The sequence below is a fragment of the Lycorma delicatula genome, chromosome 12 (genome assembly GCF_047948215.1).
Source record: "Lycorma delicatula isolate Av1 chromosome 12, ASM4794821v1, whole genome shotgun sequence".
Taxonomy (NCBI): domain Eukaryota; kingdom Metazoa; phylum Arthropoda; class Insecta; order Hemiptera; family Fulgoridae; genus Lycorma; species Lycorma delicatula.
Window position 1 is genome coordinate 72,740,204 of NC_134466.1, and position 19,359 is coordinate 72,759,562.

Here is a 19,359-nt window from a genome sequence, read left to right on the forward strand (position 1 = left end):
AAGACAAAAATTAAAATCTGGGTCTTTTGCGTTAATTAATACTGACGGTATTGCATCAAGTTTCATTAAATAATTATATTTAAAAAAATTTGGTAACAGTATCTCTACACCTCTTCTATTTTTCTGTTTAGCCTCCGGAATCACAGTAAGGTTCCTAAGATGTGCGGTTAATTGAAACCCGACCTCCAAAGAACACCGGTATCTACAATCTAGTATTTAAATCCGCATAAAACTAACAGGCAAGCTGATTAAACAAACATTCCATTATCGGTTCAAATAAATCATTTGTTTTGGATATCAGTAAAGCTACAGATATTATTGCATCTCTACTAAACGGCATTCGTATGTGTGTCTGTGTGTGCTTCCTCCTTAGCTTAGCACCGGAATATACCGATCACGACCGGAAAATCCCGATTCGTTAGTACATTTTTCGTGGTGGTCAGGTGTTTACTTGTTACATTATAAATCTATCGATATGTAAATCGAAGTTTTGGGAAAAATTTCTTACTTTTTAACCGCAACCAAATTTTCGGATGAAAATCGCAAACATCTCGAAAACGGTCGGTCTTAGACTTCTGAAAAGTTTTTCGACCCCCCCAACTACACCCCATCCGTTCCCAGCGGTAACCGTCGGATGATAATATTGTCAAGTGCATCCGAGGTGCCGTTCAGAAATTGGAGAGGAGGTGCGATGAGGTGACACCGTAATATCTCGGCAACCGCTAGTCAACTTTTCACGATTCAAACCGCGTATGTATCAGCAGGTCGAGCGCTAACTGTTTAACGCACCGAGTACACTCTTGATCGACCGGATCTTGGTTATAAGGAAATTAAATCGTTTAACCCTATGTTTTGATTGCACTCACCCGCCGTAAAACGTACCGAACCGATCTTTCGCTAAATACGCTCAAACCTGTGCGCTAGCGCAGCTGTAAAGTATAAACGCATGAAGAATAAAAAGTAGAAAATTAAAAAAAATATGTAAAAATAAAATTTTTTAAACACCGCTTTTAAATTAAACGCACTAAAAGGTAAAAAATAATTTTAAGATGGTATCTCGGAATGGATTTGACGACAAGCTTTGATGGTAATATGTAAGATTATGTGAAAGAAATAGCTTCAAATTAAAAATTTTATTTTTTAGCCAATTTTTCCTTATGCGTGACGAATGGCCTAAAGAGTGGGGTGCAACCCGAAATTGACAAAAACATAAAATTTTTCCTTTAAAGCTATCTTTTTCAAATAAACTTATACACCGCTATCAAAACTTAACAAATCCATACTTAGATACCGTCCTAAAATGATTTTTTACCTTTTCGTGCACTTAATTTAAGAATTGCGTCTTTTAAAATTTTTTTTTACATATTTTTCATTTATTTATGCGATTGTTTTCCTTCATAAAATAATGAATTACAAGCAAAAAGTAGGCACCGGAATGTACCGATCGCTAGCGCAGAATCCCGATTTGTTAGTATCGATTTTTAAAGTTAAATTTCTAAATTTAACTTTTTTTATATCGATTCTCATCATTCAAAAAAAATTATTTTTACACAAGAGGTAATCAATTTTAGACATCTAATAATCCCATTCCGAGACGCCGCCGCCATGGCAACCCGCCCGGAGAGCCTAGCTGCGGGGGCGTGCCGGAGCCACGCCCTGCACTAATACATAAATATATATCCCATCAACTCCTTTTAGTTCCAACGCTTTGACGCCCCTCCCTGTACAGAATTCAAGTACCCGTTTGTAATAGATTTCTGAAAGCTACTCGAGTGGGTTTATCATTAGATATATATATATATATATATATATATATATATATCTAATATATATATATATATATATATATATATATATATATATATCTGAAATTCATGGCGGATAAATGTCCTTTATTCAACAGATAGTAACGTAACAGACACTAACGTAATAAAGCGTTTTAGAGATACACCAAAACATACATCTTTGTTCCTCCTATTTGAATGCCCAAGCATAGTGAATTTTACTTATACATTTATTAATTATAAACGTAACTTAAATTAACTTATTAAAACTTAATATGTTAAATAACGTAGACCGGAATAAAATGTTCAGCATTTAAAAAAAAATTAGGGTTCAAATACAGAGATAAAATAAAAATTGCTAACAATTACAGGAACTAAACAGCAACAGTAATAATAGAAGAACATAAGAAAGAAGCCTTAATAAAAAAGAGAATCCGACAACGATGTTCCCTATCTCCGTTACTTTTTAATCTTTACACTGAAATAGCAGTTAATGATGTTAAAGAACAATTTTAATTCGGAGTAACAGTACAAGGTGAAAAGATAAAGATGCTACGATTTGCTGATGGTATAGTAATTCTAGCCGATAGTAAAAAGGATTTAGAAGAAACAATGAACGGCATGGATGAAGTCCTACGCAAGAACTATCGCGTGAAAATAAACAAGAACGAAACGATAGTAATGAAATGTAGTAGAAATAACAAAGATGGACCACTGATTGTGAAAATAGGAGGAGAAAAGATTATGGAGGTAGAAGAATTTTGTGAAGTAAAATTACTAAAGATGGACGAAGCAGGAGCGATATAAAATGCCGAATAGCACAGGCGAAACAAGCCTTGAGTCAGAAATATAATTTGTTTACATCAAAAATTAATTTAAACGTCAGGAAAAGATTTTTGAAAGTATATGTTTGGAGCGTCGCTTTATACGGAAGTGAAACTTGGACGATCGGAGTATCTGAGAAGAAAAGATTAGAAGCTTTTGAAATGCGGTGCTATAGGAGAATGTTAGAAATCAGACGGGTGGATAAAGTGACATATGAAGAGGTGTTGCGGCAAATAGATGAAGAAAGAAGCATTTTGAAAAATATAGTTAAAAGAAGAGACAGACTTATAGGCCACATACTAAGGCATCCTGGAATAATCGCTTTAATATTGGAAGGACAGGTAGAAGGAAAAAATTGTGTAGACAGGCAACGTCTGGAATACGTAAAACAAATTGTTAGGGATATAGGATGTAGGGAGTATACCGAAATGAAACGACTAGCACTAGATAGGGAATCTTGGAGAGTTGCATGAAACCAGTTAAATGACTGAAGAAAAAAAAAATTAAATAAAACTAGTTGTAAATATGGATTTAATTTACGAAATACGAAGTTAATTCTGCAACTGTTTTTTTTTTTATTTATTTATTTTCTTACTTATACAGAATGTTTTTAAAATGGTGAACTGGCTACATTTTTCGGATTCTACTTGTAAAACTAAACAAAAAATATCCTTAGAAAAATGGCAATTTCTCCTCCTGTCCGCCATTTTTTTATTTTTATATAAAAATGTATATCTCAAGTTCGGGTAGATGAATCACATTAATATTTGGTAAACTTCTTTGTAATGAAGCTTTAAAATTAACAAAAAATCACGATTTAAATACCTTTGAAAATTACAAAACGGTTGCCATGTTTATTTCTCAATCTGTTACATCTCCATAGATGTAACAGAAATTTATCGAAATTTATGTTATTTGCCAAAACATTAAGCCTTTTATTTTTTAATATCGATTAACAAATAGTCGAGTCGTGGAAGAAAATCGAGTTATAATTTTGTCATAATTATCAGGTCTATTATTGTGAGAAAATTACAACTTAATTTGATAGTAATTTAAAATTCTAGAATTAGCAATAAATAAATACAATTAATATTTAATCGAATCAAACGTAAAGCGAAGGTCATGAAAACAGAAACAAAATTACATCAATTTTCTCTCGTAACTCGGCTATTTAACAGATTTAAAACAAATGAAATGTCATTTTATTCAAAATAAAAGGCTTAATATTTTACCAAATAGCATAAATTTTGATAAAACTAATATTTACGGAGATATAACAGATTGAGAAATAAACAAGGCCGCCATTTTGTAATTTTCAAAGGCATTTAAGTCCTAATTTTTTGCTAATTTTACAACTTTATTACCAAGACGCTTATAAAATATTAATCTGATTCCTACCCGAACTTGAGATATAAATTTTTATATAAAAATAACAAACGGTGGACAGGGGGACAACGAAGCAGAAATTGTCATTTTTCTTAAGGATATTTTTTGTTTCGTTTAACACGTAGAATCTGAAAAAGTATAGCCAGCCGACCATTTTAGAAACACTCTGTATCTAGGCTTACGTATAAAACTTTGTGGCTCAAAAATCTCCAAAACTACTAGATCAATTTCAAAGAAATTTATATATCATGCATTAGTTTATCTGAAGTTGAGCGTGTAAAAATTTGATGAAAATTGGTCGAGTCGTTCTTGAGTTATGCTCAGTTTAAGGTCAAAAACATTTGAGCGGAGCAAGTTAGAAGCGCCATTCATTATGGTACTGCAAATTAGAATGTTGATGTTTCATTATCTGCGGTATCAATTGTTAGCGATATTAAATCGAATTAAAAAATATTAAAACCGAATTAAATTAACGAAAAGAAGTCGAACTCCTTGCCCAGAACAACGCAAGACTTTTTTTTGTTAAGGATTACTTCTTTAAAGAAAAATGAATTCCTACATTTTTCCTAGAAAGTAAGGAACCCCTAAAATAAAAAAAAATCTCTACTCGAAATTTTGTAATTTTGATATATTTTCGAAGGAGAAACTGCCATTTTTCCTAAGGATATTTTTCGTTTAGTTTTACAAGTAGAATCTGAAAAAGTATAGCCAGGCCGCTATTTTAGAAACACTCTGTATATAATTTTCCTCATTATCAACGGATGATGATCGCTTAACAATCGAAACGGACCATCAACGATTACTTCTTTGCTTGTAAAAAAAAAAAAAATAAAATGCTTTTTAAATGATAAACAGAACCAAATGCGATATCACTCTTTATATCATCTGAAAACGAATAGAAAAGCTCCACACCGTAATATACTCGTATCTAGTGTACACAAACGGATATAATAGCACTTCAACTGACATAATTTTATAAGAAAAATTAAAAAAATTAAGAAAAAATACAACGCATTTTTCTTTCTTTTTCCCGTTAAGCGACAGGTTTTTCTCCGATTTCTTTTTTTTTCAAACTGCCCAACTTGAGTTATCAGTCTTACGGCTAAACTAATTAGGTCGAAGAATTGCCTCCTTTAAGTTTCTTGACTATCCTGATTTGAGAGGTTTATTTCCCACGTTTTGGAGCGGTTTCAACAAGGTAAATAGTACAATAAACATCTACCTACTTCCTGAGACGAAGTACGTTTTCACTTATTCATCTTCAGGTTCGGGTTTTCGTTCATTACCCTAATTCTCCAAAGACCGACCAAACGCCTCGAGATGACCTTTTGGACCGCTCGGTTTAATAGGAGAGACGCAAGTAGGCCATGTTTTTGACTTCGGAGCGAAAAAGCTGTAAGGAATATTTTTCCTATTTCTTATTTTATAATACTTACGGATCGCATCTATACATCGTATTCCAAAAACCGGAGCCTGGGTCAAGAGCCTCCAGGACCCGACAACACGTTAACGTACATAAATAAAACTCTATATATTCATTAAATTTGATTCGGTTAGCCGTTTAAAAAGCGTATAGTGTAAAATAACTTATAACTCCGACATAATAGACAAACCAAAACGATTTTTAAAAAATAAAAATGATTTTTTTAGATTAATAAACAAAAAACGTAGCGTAAATGACTTGATTTGTGTAAATATTTTAATTAATTTTGTTAATCGGCTACTTTACAAACAAATTAGATTTGCTGTTACGAGTAAAAAAATGTTTTATAGCTTACCTTTTTAACGACAAAAATTTCTAAAACATAAGTTTTTCAGAAGATTTCATTTAAATCGAGCGTTAAGCTGTCTTTTACCGCGATCAAAATAAGCTAATATAAATGAATCTGTACGTGTTTTAATAACAAAATAATCGACTTACAAATACGATATTTTATACATAGTGTAACGCTCTAGCGACAAAATACTAAACTATTAGCGAGATACCTGGCTAAAAGGTGTACAGAAAACAAATTCATTATGCTTTTAACCGATACGCAAAATTAAATACGAGAAATAAAAGATCACATATCCGTAAAAAAAATGTAATTAAAATTGTTTATTAATATGTAACAATAAAACCAAAACTAAAATAAACATTTTATTATTAATAATATATAAACAAAAATTAAAATAAGGATTTTATTAATAGGCGATAATAAAAACAAAAAAAAAAAAAACATTAATTTATCTAAACATAAGATTAATCCTTCGAAAATGATTTCTTAATGTTATAGAACATTTATCAGAACGTTAAAATTAATAAACATTTTATCAATTTTTTTTATTTTTTATTATACGGTTTTGCAAAATTTAGAAGTAAGGTTTATCAAAACTTTTAATCGATTCTCGCTTAAGACTCGACTTAAATTAATAACAATTCTTTTAAAAAAAGTCCCGTTGTTTTACTCATATTAATTTTAGAAAAAGCTAATTTGTAACAACGAACGCGCAAAAAAGTAAAGTTAACGAAAATGTAAATGTTCTTAATGTATTTTATATGTACTGCAAGGCTCTACCGACGAGAAACTAAATTATTAGCGGCGTTTTATTTAATAATTTGCTTTAAAAAATCTGATGCGGGCACTACATGATTTCCTTGTACGCCTATTAAATTATATTACAGATTTTTTTAAAATTAAAAGTACATAAAATTTTATTTCAATAATAGCTTTCTGATATATTTCTTTTTTTTTATTATTATTATCGTAAAAAATTTTTACAGTCGGAGGTTAATAATTGTTATTAATAAATCGATACATTTAAATTAAAAAAAAAGGAGATGAGGTCGGATTTGAACCGATGTGCCTTCCTCTTGTAAGATCCAAATATTTCATTATTTAAAATTTGATTTAGCTGTAACTGGAACCGATGAAAATAAATACCGCTTATGATATATCGTTGAAAAGTTCTCGATGATGGCTTATTACTGAAGTTAAGAAAAAGTTCAATATCCAAAAAATTTTAATTTTGGGCTCTTTTGGTCCAGTCGACTGCAATCAAAAGGTGAGGTGCACAATTAGATGTTACAACAGTTCTTAATCCAAAATTTCCACATCCTACGGCTAGTCGTTTTTTTGAGTTAACGCGAGATACATTCGTACGCACGCCGAGACTAGTCAAAATGGATATTCCCGTTGTAATCTGAAAACCGAAATTTTTCGCGATCAAATTTTTTTTACTTCGTACAAAGAAGTAAAAAATGTTCAGTTTATAAACTACAAACAATTTATATTAATGTTAACTTTAAAAAAAAAAAAAACATAAAATTTTCAATAATAATTATATTAGATATTTTGATTAAATAATAATTAAACGTAACTAATTTTTTTTTAAATTATTTCTAAATATATGAAATTGCTTTTATTAAGGTTTTTTTTAGATGTGCTAAATATTTAAGCTCTTAATTATTGCGGCTTACGAAATATGTTCAAAAAGCGTTCATTAATAAATCAAACCGTTGTGTTTTTAAATCGATAAAAAATATTTTACATTTATTGAAAAAGAAAAAGGCACACTTTAAAAAAAAATTTCTCCATAATGTACAACATCGGTATAAATATGTGCCCAAAAATGTTTATCGACGCTTGCTTAAATGTAAATTGCTTTATTGTATTTTTTTTTATTTTCTTGTTTAACCTCCGGGACTACCGTCAGGTATTGCTTTAGAGGATGAGATGAATGATTTGTAGCGCGTGTGTGAAAATGCCACGCCTGACTGGGATTCGAACCCCGGACCTCCGGATGAAAGGCCGAGACGCTACCGTTCGCGCCACGGAGGCCGGCTTATATTTGGTATCTATATACATTAAACATACTAGTAATATTAATACAGGCTCTATCACACCTATTTTTTCCTTTCGCGAAGTATTGTAATGGCGAAAAATTACGGTTTTCAAATTACAACGGAAATATCCACTTTCACCATCCCTGAATCAATTTTGACTAATTTCGGCGTGACGTCTGTACTTACATATCTCGCATAATTAAAAAACGATTACCCGTAAGACGTTGAAATTTTGGATTTAGGACTGTTGTAACATTAGTTCTGTACCTCCCTTTTTGACTGCAATCGACTGCCCAAAAGTGTCCAAAAAAGCCCGAAATCCAAACAAAACTGGATTTTTGACCTTTTCTTAACTGCAGAAATAAGCCCTCATCGAGTCCTTTTCAACGAAATATCGTAAGCGGTATTTATTTTCATCGGTTCCAGTTATAGCCAAATAAAATTTTATTTAATTAAATATTTATGTCTTACAAGGGGAAGTCGCATCAGTTCGAATCCGACTTCTCCTTTTTTTTAAATTTAAATATATTAATTTATTAATAATTATTAATCTCAGATTGTAAAAAAAAATTACAATAAATAATAATCTAATGATAATAAATATAAAAAAATATCAGAAATTATCAATGAAATTTAATTTTACGTACTTTCATTTAAAAAAATGTGTAATTTAATAGGCGTATTAGTCATGCGGTGTCCACAACAGATTTTTTAGTCTCCGTAGACTAAAAATGTTGGTGATTTTTATCGGACGAATCTGCTAACTCGTAGTTTCGTTTTGTTCTTTACTTCATAAATACAGTAGAATTTTGTTAATTTAAAGCCAAGAAAAAAAAATTAAATATTGATAACATGTCGAACACAAATGTAAAAATTTAATTTAAAATAATTCATTTACTGATTATGTAAACTAATGCAGTACCTGGCACAAAGATCGATTTTTTAAATATTTAAAAAATCGATATATATATATATATATATATATAAAACTAAAGTGTATACAGTTGGTGTATACATACCAAATTAATAGCACGTGAATAACCTTCAATACACAAGAGGTAATCTGTGCAAATAAGATTAATAAACGTTAATAAATATTTTATGTTACTTTTACTGATGTCTGACCATCTCTACGCCAATAAAATGTTCATTTTAACTAGAATGTTGAATACAGTTTTAATAAGAAATATTTAAATAGATAAATTTTAGTAAACTGAACAGAATTTAACTACTTTATAAGAACGAGAGACGAAAGAATTACAACCTACACCGCAGTACTTGCCTAACCTAAAGTACATAATTATTTTTAACAACTATTAAGCTGAACTAGTTTTATAATTACGACAATAATTATGCGACTAAGTAAATTACAAATACTTATTAATTACATAGAAATTTACATAACAATAAACGCTTCGTATTTGAATTTCAAATTACACTTACATGCCGGTATCCATAATGAACTCCCACGAGCTTCATTTAACGAAAATAAGATTAATAAGTACTTATCCAACACGAAAATCTTTTTCTACACACTTCTCATTAATCACTACAATCAGTTTATTAATATACTTATATAGTAGAGTAATAAACCCGACATAATTAAATGACATCAACTACGATCATTAAAAAACACAAATATTATAACGGTCGAATCTCCAGTAACAAACATCGTATTATCACTGATAAAAATTCTCCGATAGAGCTCACTAGCATCTAGGCTGTAGAGGATTATCATAACGTAGTTGACAGGTACATACATTCATAAAAGAAACCTCCCGCTAGCGAGAATAATAGTCTATTGTACGCGAACATTTATAATTTCTAATACCGAAATATAATTGTACTGTCTTAACTAAATATTGAAATCTCTGTTTTTACAATCGCTAAAAAATCCAATTTAACATATCGTTTTTATTAGACTTCATCTAACCTAAATTTATTCTGTTAACTCCTGCTTTCCTAATGAAAAAGTTTTTTTTTCATTTTCACGTTAGACGTGTTTTAGAAGAAATGTATGGGGAAAATCCAAAAATTGATTAAATTTTTTCATCTAAAATGATTTAATAATTTAATTATGATTGAGATTTCAGTCTCCTAAAAATAGAATACGCAAGTATATAACTTACATCTATTTTGATGCAACGGAATCATGCAGAAACAGTTATAAATAAAAAGATTGATAAAATTCCAATTTATTCAAACTATTAAGTTAACAAGTCAATGTGCATTCATGATCGTTTTGTAATTAGGTTACAAATAAAATGTTTTGTCTTTATGAAAAGAGTACAGCTTACCAAAACTTAAGAAATTCATAAATATAACTTTCAACAAAGAAAGTTGAAATTTAACAAATTCTTTGATTAGAAATTATCTTCTTTTTTTTATAAGATCACTACACTAAACCTGAAGGTGGGGGGGGGGGGATTAGCATTAGAAAGGGAACAATTCAAATAGAGAAAGAGCAGGGTTGCAAAGAATTAACAAACAAAAATTATGATGTAAAAGGCTTTGGGCTACAACAACCCTAACCAAAATGGCAACCATTTAATATTTTTTCACTGCTAGTTTCAAAAGTAGTCCACAGTACTTCTTCAATAATTACTCAACAATGACACTAAAAAAACAGAACTTAGCAAATGTCCTTACAGTCAAATTTTTGGTATTAAATTACACCTCAAGTCGTAATGGTTTGGAAGTCTAAATAATTTTAAATTTAAGGAATATAGTTGAGACACGCCATTTTAAAAAGGATTGATGACAAAAATTTTGGGTCACGTAAGGATTAAGGTTACAGTAACCTTAACTAAAATGGCAGACATTTAATATTTTTTAGGGCTACTTTCAAAAGCGGTCCACAATAAAGTTTTTTTTGTCTCATACATTAAAGGAAACAAAAATTAAAGTAAATATCTGAAGCACAAAATATTTTTTGGACATTGATTGAAGATTCCTTAACATCTGGTACCCGAAGGAACGTAAAATAGTTCAACTTGTTCATAAAGTTAAATAATTATAATACAAATAAATTACTCTTTCATAAACCTATTAAAAAGAAGTAATATCAAACGTGTAACATATATTATACATAATCCTGAAAGTCAATATTGTAAAAAATAAATAAATTTTTTATTTGATCATTACATAAATATTCATAAATAAAAAAAGGGAATTGGCAAAGCATTTACTTGAATGTATCGAGGAATACTGCTAAACCCTTGATCACAGCAGCATCACAGAAGAGATAAATATTAAAAAACAAGGCTGCCAAAAAAAAACAAAAAACAATTGCTCTTTAATATATCATATAATTACTGATATAGAATAATTAAGGAGCTTGTAGTTAACAATTTTGTATTTAGTATAATTTTTTTTTCAAATTCTTTTAATTTATTTAAACATATATATATATATATATATATATATATACAAATACAAAATTGTCAACTGCACACTCCTTAATTATTATATATTAGTAGTGTTTATCAGCATTGTTTTTTTTTTTTTTTGGCAGCCATGTTTTTTAATATTTATCTCTTATGTGATGCTGCTGTGATCAAGGGTTTAACAGTTTTCCTTGATACATTCAAGTAAATGCTTTGCCAATATATATATATATATATATATATATAGCCTACGACACTCATCCATCGTAATATAAGAATTTCAACGCAGAGTCATACATCTAAATCAGTTTAGCTGTTCAGCTGCTACAGTGGAACATGCCCCCTAAATTAATTTTTACACCAATTTCCAGGCAGTCGTGTAAAAATACTATATGATTACAAAATTAAAATAAATATGATTCAACTCCATATTAATAAGCATTGATACAAAGATACTAAAAATAAATAAATCACAATTCCAAAGGCATAATTAAAATTATTTGGGAAACAAAAAAATTAATTTTTATTTTTTAATTGGTATTATTTAGAAATTTATCAACAGAGCAATATTGTTTCTATAAAAAGAAATCTTAATTATATTTTAAATAAATTTTTAGATATTTCAATAATTGAAGCATAATAACGACCTTTCTCATTTGATGAAGTATTGTTAACGTGAAAACAATTTTGTTAACCCACCGAATTTAATGGAGACATTCTTATTAAAATTATTTAAGTTGTCATAGAAAGATAAGATACTGATAAATTAATGGCATCCAAGTACAAAATTGTGGGTCAGTGGAACAGGTTCTGGCTGTTGAGTCCTCCTAAGGCATTACATAACATCCAGGAGAATGTGCTCAAGAAACCGCTTTCCCCGAGCAACAGAAGAGACCAAGTCATCTTAACTCGGCTAAGGATTGGACACAGCAGACTTACCCACACTCATCTATTTGGCTCTCCTCAGAAGATCTGTGAGGCTTGCAAGGTCAAATAGTCCGTGCACCATCTGCTCTTTAGAACCATCCGACAAAACTTAGACCTGGGTTCAGATATGAAATTTCTACTAAACTATGTTATAATTTAATGTGTAAATGTAAAAAATAAGAATTATTAATCACTGAAGATGGGCTTAGGCCCAAAAACGTTTTGAACATGAAAAAGTAAAAGTAACAGTGTTTTGTAATTCTGTACTTTGCAGAGGCTGAAAAAATATTATATTATATATAGTTATTTAACGCACAGAGGAAAATTAAAGAAAAAATGGATTATAAAAAATGTAATAATCTAAATAAATTAAAAATTATATAAATAATCCAAAAACTTTTTTTCAAAAAATCAATCCCCACCTTTAAAATTGAAATTTGTCTTTTTGTTCTTTCCCTCTACCTCGTTTCAGTTTAAGTACTTTTTAAAATTTTTTTTGAAACTTTATACTTCATGTATAGAGTTATCAAGAAATGTCTACAATATTTTTAAATTACAGACCCGCACCTAAAATACGGAAAAATATTTTACAATGAAAAAACTATAGAAGTACTGTATGACTTGATCGATGTAGGCAAAAAGTTATGTAATACTTTGCCAGCTTTTTAAATAATTATTTCGTAATTTTCATAAAAATGATCTGACAGAAGGTGATTGCAAATTGTGAAATTATAATTAATCTGTTTAGTTATTGTTATGTCTCCACCAAAAAGAAACCAGGTTTCTGAGATTTTTAAATTGATTATTGTACTTAATCAATAATTACAGTAATTAACACAGTGAAGATGAGACAGCAAATGGTAAGGGTAAAGCCAATATATCATTTGTCTAAAACAAAAAGGTGTGTTTTAATGCAATTTACTTGAACTAAATCGGTTACTGTTTGAAATAAAGTACACGCATTTTTATTTATTATTTTCAACTTCTTACTCAAAACTAAGAGTTTATTATATGAGTTCACTCAACTGTATTAAAATCAAAAATCGGTGGACCATGAAAGAAAGACATTTAAAAAATTAAGATTTTTAATATGGAGTGCTACAGAAAAATGCGCAAAATAAAACTAAAAGAAAGTGTAACTAGTGGAAGTAGTGGAAATGATAAGATAGACTTATAATATCAAGATAGATACCAATACTAAATCGCATTACGACAGGAGAAACCCCACTCCTCCTAACGAAACGTATCATAATGCCTCAGCAGTGTAACAACAAATATGGGTTAAAGAAGAAGAACCTGATTGTAGCAATTTGAGGATTGTAAAGCTAAAGTTTAAAAAACATAATATTAAAAGTTGCCATAGATAAAATGAAAATTGCTGCAAACATTTCAACTTTCAATATGAAATGGAACTAAAAGAAAAAGCAATCATCAATTACACAATGCAGATCAAACTGTTTAATACTCAACAAAATACCATTTATTTTTCAAGGAAACCTCATCTAGACCCACCATCATTTATCTGTAAAAACCATGATCACCTTATAATGGGTGAATGGTGGTTTTGGAATCAGATAAAAAAATATCAGACTGTTAATTATATACTATTAAGGAGTTGCCTCCGATTTTGATGCAATTTGTGATATTCTTTATTTAGGATCTAAATTATTCGTTACAGTTGAAATTATTTATCGGAAACACCTTTCACTTGAGTTACGTCCCTCATAAGTTACACATACCCTTACCAAAAATTTTGTAATTCAACATTATAAAAGTGTAATATACATTATTTTCAGACTAAACGATTTGGTTTTAGTGAAATTAAGCTAAGAATCAGATTAGATTCTCTTAAAACTAAATTAGATTAGGTTAAGATTAAGGTGTGGGTTTTGGTAAATGTGCAATATACATTATTTATGGAGTAAATAACTTGGTTTATACAAAATTTAACTGAATTTTGTTAGGTTTAGATCAAGGTTAAGGTTAGCTTGGATTATAAGTTACTTATAAATTTGATAGAAACTTACCGTCATTTGTCTTCTATCATCAAGATTTCTGCTCAATTTAACCTAACTTAAACTTATTCTTAACTAAATTTAACCAAAACCAAATTATTTAATCAGCAAATAATGTATATTACACTCATACAGCGCTGAATTATAAAATTTTTGGTGAGGGTTCTTTGTAACTTACAAAGGATGTAATTGGTGAAAGGAGTTTCCGACGAATCATCTCAATTAAGTTACAAATAACTTAACTCGCAGTCCTAAATAAAGTATATTCCAAATTTCATTAAAACCAGAGGTGATACATAACTGTACGTAATTATCATCATAGTCCACTTTTTGTTGCAGTAGGTAAATGATAACTTTCAACAACTTTGTTTCAATCGACGTCAAGGGCCAATAACTGCAGCAAATTATCTGTAACAAATAAAATCAGTATTAATACATACAAACAAACATAAAATTGTTCTGCATTAAATTTTGTACATATGAGGTCTGTAAATAAAGTAATGAAACCGGTTCAGAAAAACATTTTATTTACAATCCAGTTATACATAAACTCTTACCACCTTCGAAGTAGTTCTCTTGAGAAGCCACCCAACACTTCGAACGGTTTTCCCATGTTCATAGCAGTGTTGGAACTCAGAAACCGGTATATCCTTGAGATGGTCGGTTACATTTTTTTTATGTTTTCTACTGTTCCAAAATGGTGTTCTTTGAGGTGTTTTTTAAACTCGGGAACAGGAAAAAGTCGCAGGGACTCAAATCAGGTGAATAAGATGGTTGAGGAACAACAGGAATGTTTTTCTTTGCCAAAAACTCATTAATTGAGAGTGCAGTGTGACAAGGTGCATTGTCATGATGCAGCATCCAGTTGTCTTTGATGGCTGGTTTCACACGGGCAAATTTTTTCGGCAGTCTTTCAAGAATTTCTCAGTAAATCAAAATTGGTCCCAAAAAACCTCACTGTTGAACAGAAAAACAACAGGATGGAAGTGTGCCCGCTGCCTTCTAGGGCAAATTGAAACTGATTGACAATTGACAAATGACCAATATTGATTTACAGTCTGTCCTGTAGGCAAAAGCTCCTTATGGACAATACCATTATTATCAAAGAAATAAATTAGCATGGTTTTGATTTTTGATTAGCTAATTTTTGTCTTTTTGGGACGCAGTGAGTTTGAAGTGTGCTACTCCTTCCTCTAGCGTTTTGTTTTTGGGTCGTAACAAATATCCAAGATTTATACCAGTAATAACATTTTTTAGAAAATCAGGATCAGTTTCAATCTGCCCTAGAAGATAGCAGTACACTTCCACACTGTTATTTTTCTGTTCAACAGTGAGGTTTTTTGGGATCAATTTTGCACAAACATTTTTCATGTTCAATTCGTTTGTCAAAATTTGATGGACTATGGTAGGCTTCAAATTCAACTGTTCTGCAATCATTCTGATAATTAATTGCCGGTCATACTGCATTAAGTCTCTGATTCGCTCAACATTGTTGTCACTTTTTGATGTTAATGGTCTTCCAGAGCGTGAACAATCCACAACTGATTCCCGAGCATCTGAAAGTGCTTTAAACTACCTAAAATCTTGGGCTTGTGACAGAGCGTCATCTCCATACACCCTTTTCAATTTTGAAAAAGTTTCAGCAGTATTCTCACGGAGTTTAACACAAATCTTGATCGCACAACATTGCTCATAATTAGTATCACTCATTTTTGTAACGCACAACAAAAACTCGTTCACAAAAAGTTTGTTTACGTCTCACGTGGCAACAATAAACTAAAAATATTAATACCTAATATAAATCAGCCATTCATATAACCATATATTTACTAGTAACTTTACAGTGTTGACACTTTGGCTGCCAAAAAAAAACTAGTCGCATTACTTTACAGACCTTTTGATAAAAACACTATTAACTTGTTACTACTTTGTCTTCTGTGAACAAAGTAAATTCAGTTATTAATTACTAATTATTAGAAAACTACATATATCAATTTTAAAATTTAAGAGATATATTATTTCATTATTTTTTTGTTGACAATTCAATTATCATCAAGGATTAACTATTTTCATAAGACAAAAAGATAATTTATAGGTGGACAATACCGATAAAATAATTGTTGGTCTACTTTTATGAAGTGTTCAACAGAAATATATTAAGCTACAAATTTTATTAAACCACACTGTTAAAATGTGGCTCACGATAAAATGCAAACATTATATTGTTTACCTATTAATACAGCAACATCATATTAATACTAATTAACAGTTACTGATGAATAATAATGAATTTTGTAGTATAAGAAAACTGCCAAGCTTGACTTGGATCAAACCTCTGGATGACAGAGATGCTACCAATAGGTGTATATAAAGCAAAATATTCTAAAATTTATTAAAAACTACAAAACTTTAGGCAAAATAAATACCACAAATTAAAATATAAATAATAAGGAAGAATTAAAACAAAATATTACCTATCAAAAGATTATTCCTACATTTTTTAATCTTTTTTTTTTTTTTGTTTAAGCATTTGATGAGTGGATGGCTTTTGGAGTACAGTTACAAATGTCAACCAGTTGATTATTCACATAATCCAACTGCATTAAGAGTAAGTAAATTACAATTATAGAAATTTTTATATTTTAGGCACTTTTCTAACTCGTATTAAATTTATTCGTTTAAATTGTTAAGGTGTTTTGAAAAAACCGACAAAGATACTGCTAAGGTTATGTGATTCTTACATAAATTTTGAAATTTAATCCTTTTACCTTATTTTTCAGCGGACAAAATAATCATTCAAAATGAATTTCTTCACTAATAATGCTATGGTTATTGCTGTATATATAACATTTTTGTAAAACGGTAGTAAAAAACTAAGTTTTAGTACGATGAAAATATTTATTAAGTTATTTAAAATTCCAAAGTTTTAAGCCGATCAGATTTATTGGTGGGGGATATTCAACATTATTTCTTAACATTTTTTGCGTCGCATCTTGAAAATTCATCGACCAAACAATTTAAGTTTTAAGTCGACCAAAATAAGTTTTTGCTATATCCCAATTTCAGCCAGATTTTTTACCAAATTGGACAAGGGAACATGTTTGTAACCACTTTTTTCTTTTTTTTTGTAAACTATGTTTTTTTGCCTTGCTGATATTCCACCAAACTCGGTTGACTTATTGAGGTAAATAATTATTCCAATAAACAAACTTTTAATTTCAAAAGCAACATGACAGCTAATAAGACCATATCAATTTTTTTAACTTTAATTATCAAAATTAAAAATCAAACTGCATCTAGAATTAATGCGGATGATACGGCAACTCTTTTAAAAAGGGGGAAGCCCATGGCTCCTGCCTTAATAATTTGAAAAATTACTTTGATTAACTTATAACTTTTGATACTTATCTGTAAGTTGTGGTTTTTAAAAATGTTATATCAGGCAACTGTCAAGTAAGAGAGTCAAATAGGAACCGAAATGTTTTGCTAAAAATTTTGATTTTGTTAGCATAAATATTCTAAATATGATTATAATTTCTCTCCAATAAAAATGCACTGCGCGTTGGTTTGTTTGTATGCTGTATGTGCTCACATTTTTATTTTGAATGAAGTGCATGAACGATTTATACTTCTCAAACATTCATATGTTTGAACAATTTATACTTTTTGATACAAATGATTTATCTACAATTATATCTGTGTTTTGAGGACAAAAAAAAGAAAACATTGGGCGGGTTAAAGCCGTGTTAAAATATCACAACTTAAAAATCTTATATATATATATATATATATATATATATATATATATATATACACATAAATGCAAAAGCTTGTCTGTTTGCAACTGCATCACACGAGAACAAGCCGACTGATTCCTTTCAAATTTTCAGGATACATTTGCATTATCCCAGGGAAAGTTTTAAGTCACAGATCATGGTCCTAACCCACTTGGAAGTGAATTTTTAAATTATAGATATTCCTTAAAGAAAAGTATCCTTTTATTACATTATTATATTTCTGTCAACAGAAATATATTGAAGTAAAATGATTAATTTTTTCTTTAAAGTTTTTTTTTGTCTTCAGTCATTTGACTGGTTTGATGCAGCTCTCCAAGATTCCCTATCTTCTGCTAGTCGTTTCATTTCGGTATACCCCCTACATCCTACATTCCTAACAATTTGTTCTACATATTCCAAACGTTGCCTGCCTACACAATTTTTTCCTTTTACCTTTCCCTCTAATATTAAAGCTACTATTCTAGGATGCATTAGTATGTGGCCTATAAGTCTGTCTCTTCTTTTAACTATATTTCTCCAAATGCTTCTTTCTTCATTTATTTGCCACAATACCTCTTCATTTGTCACTTTATCCACCCATCTGATTTTTAACATTCTCCTATATCACCACATTTCAAGATAGTCAGGTGAGCAAAGTGAGCCGTGACCAGCTACTTAATGATAAAAACATCATTCAATCAAGGGAGGCAAATGGGACTCAAAATTGTTTACTAAGAATTTTATTTTTTCTCAAGTGTATTCTAATTTTTTCCCGTTAACTGTAAATTAAGTCATTAATTTTTAAAAACCCAATAATGTATTTGAAATAAAAATTTATCAAGGAGATAAATAAAAATAGAACCAAGTAAAATATGTAATGCTTTACCCAGCTTTTATTTTAATTTTTTTTATCAACTTTTTTTGAAGGTTTCATAGTTATTATTTTATGATAATCATTATTGTTGATTATGTTACTATTTGATAACCATTTAACTTTTCTTTGCATTTACACGCTTGTAAATATTGTTTGAAAGAAACATTAATAAAAAAAAACAAAATTAAAAAGAATGATATAACTTTATGATTGTTCATACAGAATTATTGACAGACGTAATAAATTATATTCTAATAGACTATTTATATTCACAGAGTGATAAACAAACAGAAAAGTTGGCACAAAATCTAGGAAGCAATAAAATATATTACACATATTCATAACAAATATTTAAATAAAAATTAAAAATAATTTATGATAGATCAGCGATTACTAATTAATTAAAATCATGACAATTATATCGTTTAATTATTTGCAACAGCTACTACTTTTAAAAATCATGTCAAATTATTTAAAAACTTACAAATGATGGGTAAAATAAATAAAAATTACTTACATAGTAAAACTTCCTTAATCAAACTCTACTTGAAAACAACAGT

At 29.6% G+C, this 19,359-nt stretch overlaps 2 protein-coding genes across 3 annotated transcripts in view; one reads left to right on the forward strand and one right to left on the reverse strand.

Moving 5' to 3' along the window:
* LOC142332727 (very long chain fatty acid elongase AAEL008004-like) overlaps window positions 1-9,477 on the reverse strand; it is a 392,025-nt gene extending 382,548 nt beyond the window's left edge. Inside the window, exon 1 of the mRNA XM_075379319.1 lies at window positions 9,265-9,477. The gene's annotated coding sequence lies outside the window, so the exon portion shown is untranslated. The remainder of the gene's footprint in view (window positions 1-9,264) is intronic.
* LOC142332728 (very long chain fatty acid elongase AAEL008004) overlaps window positions 1-19,359 on the forward strand; it is a 136,241-nt gene that overhangs the window by 96,761 nt on the left and 20,121 nt on the right. For both annotated transcript variants that reach the window (XM_075379324.1, XM_075379325.1), the window contains exon 4: window positions 16,677-16,757. In XM_075379324.1, the coding sequence (XP_075235439.1) occupies window positions 16,677-16,757 (81 nt within the window). The remainder of the gene's footprint in view (window positions 1-16,676; window positions 16,758-19,359) is intronic.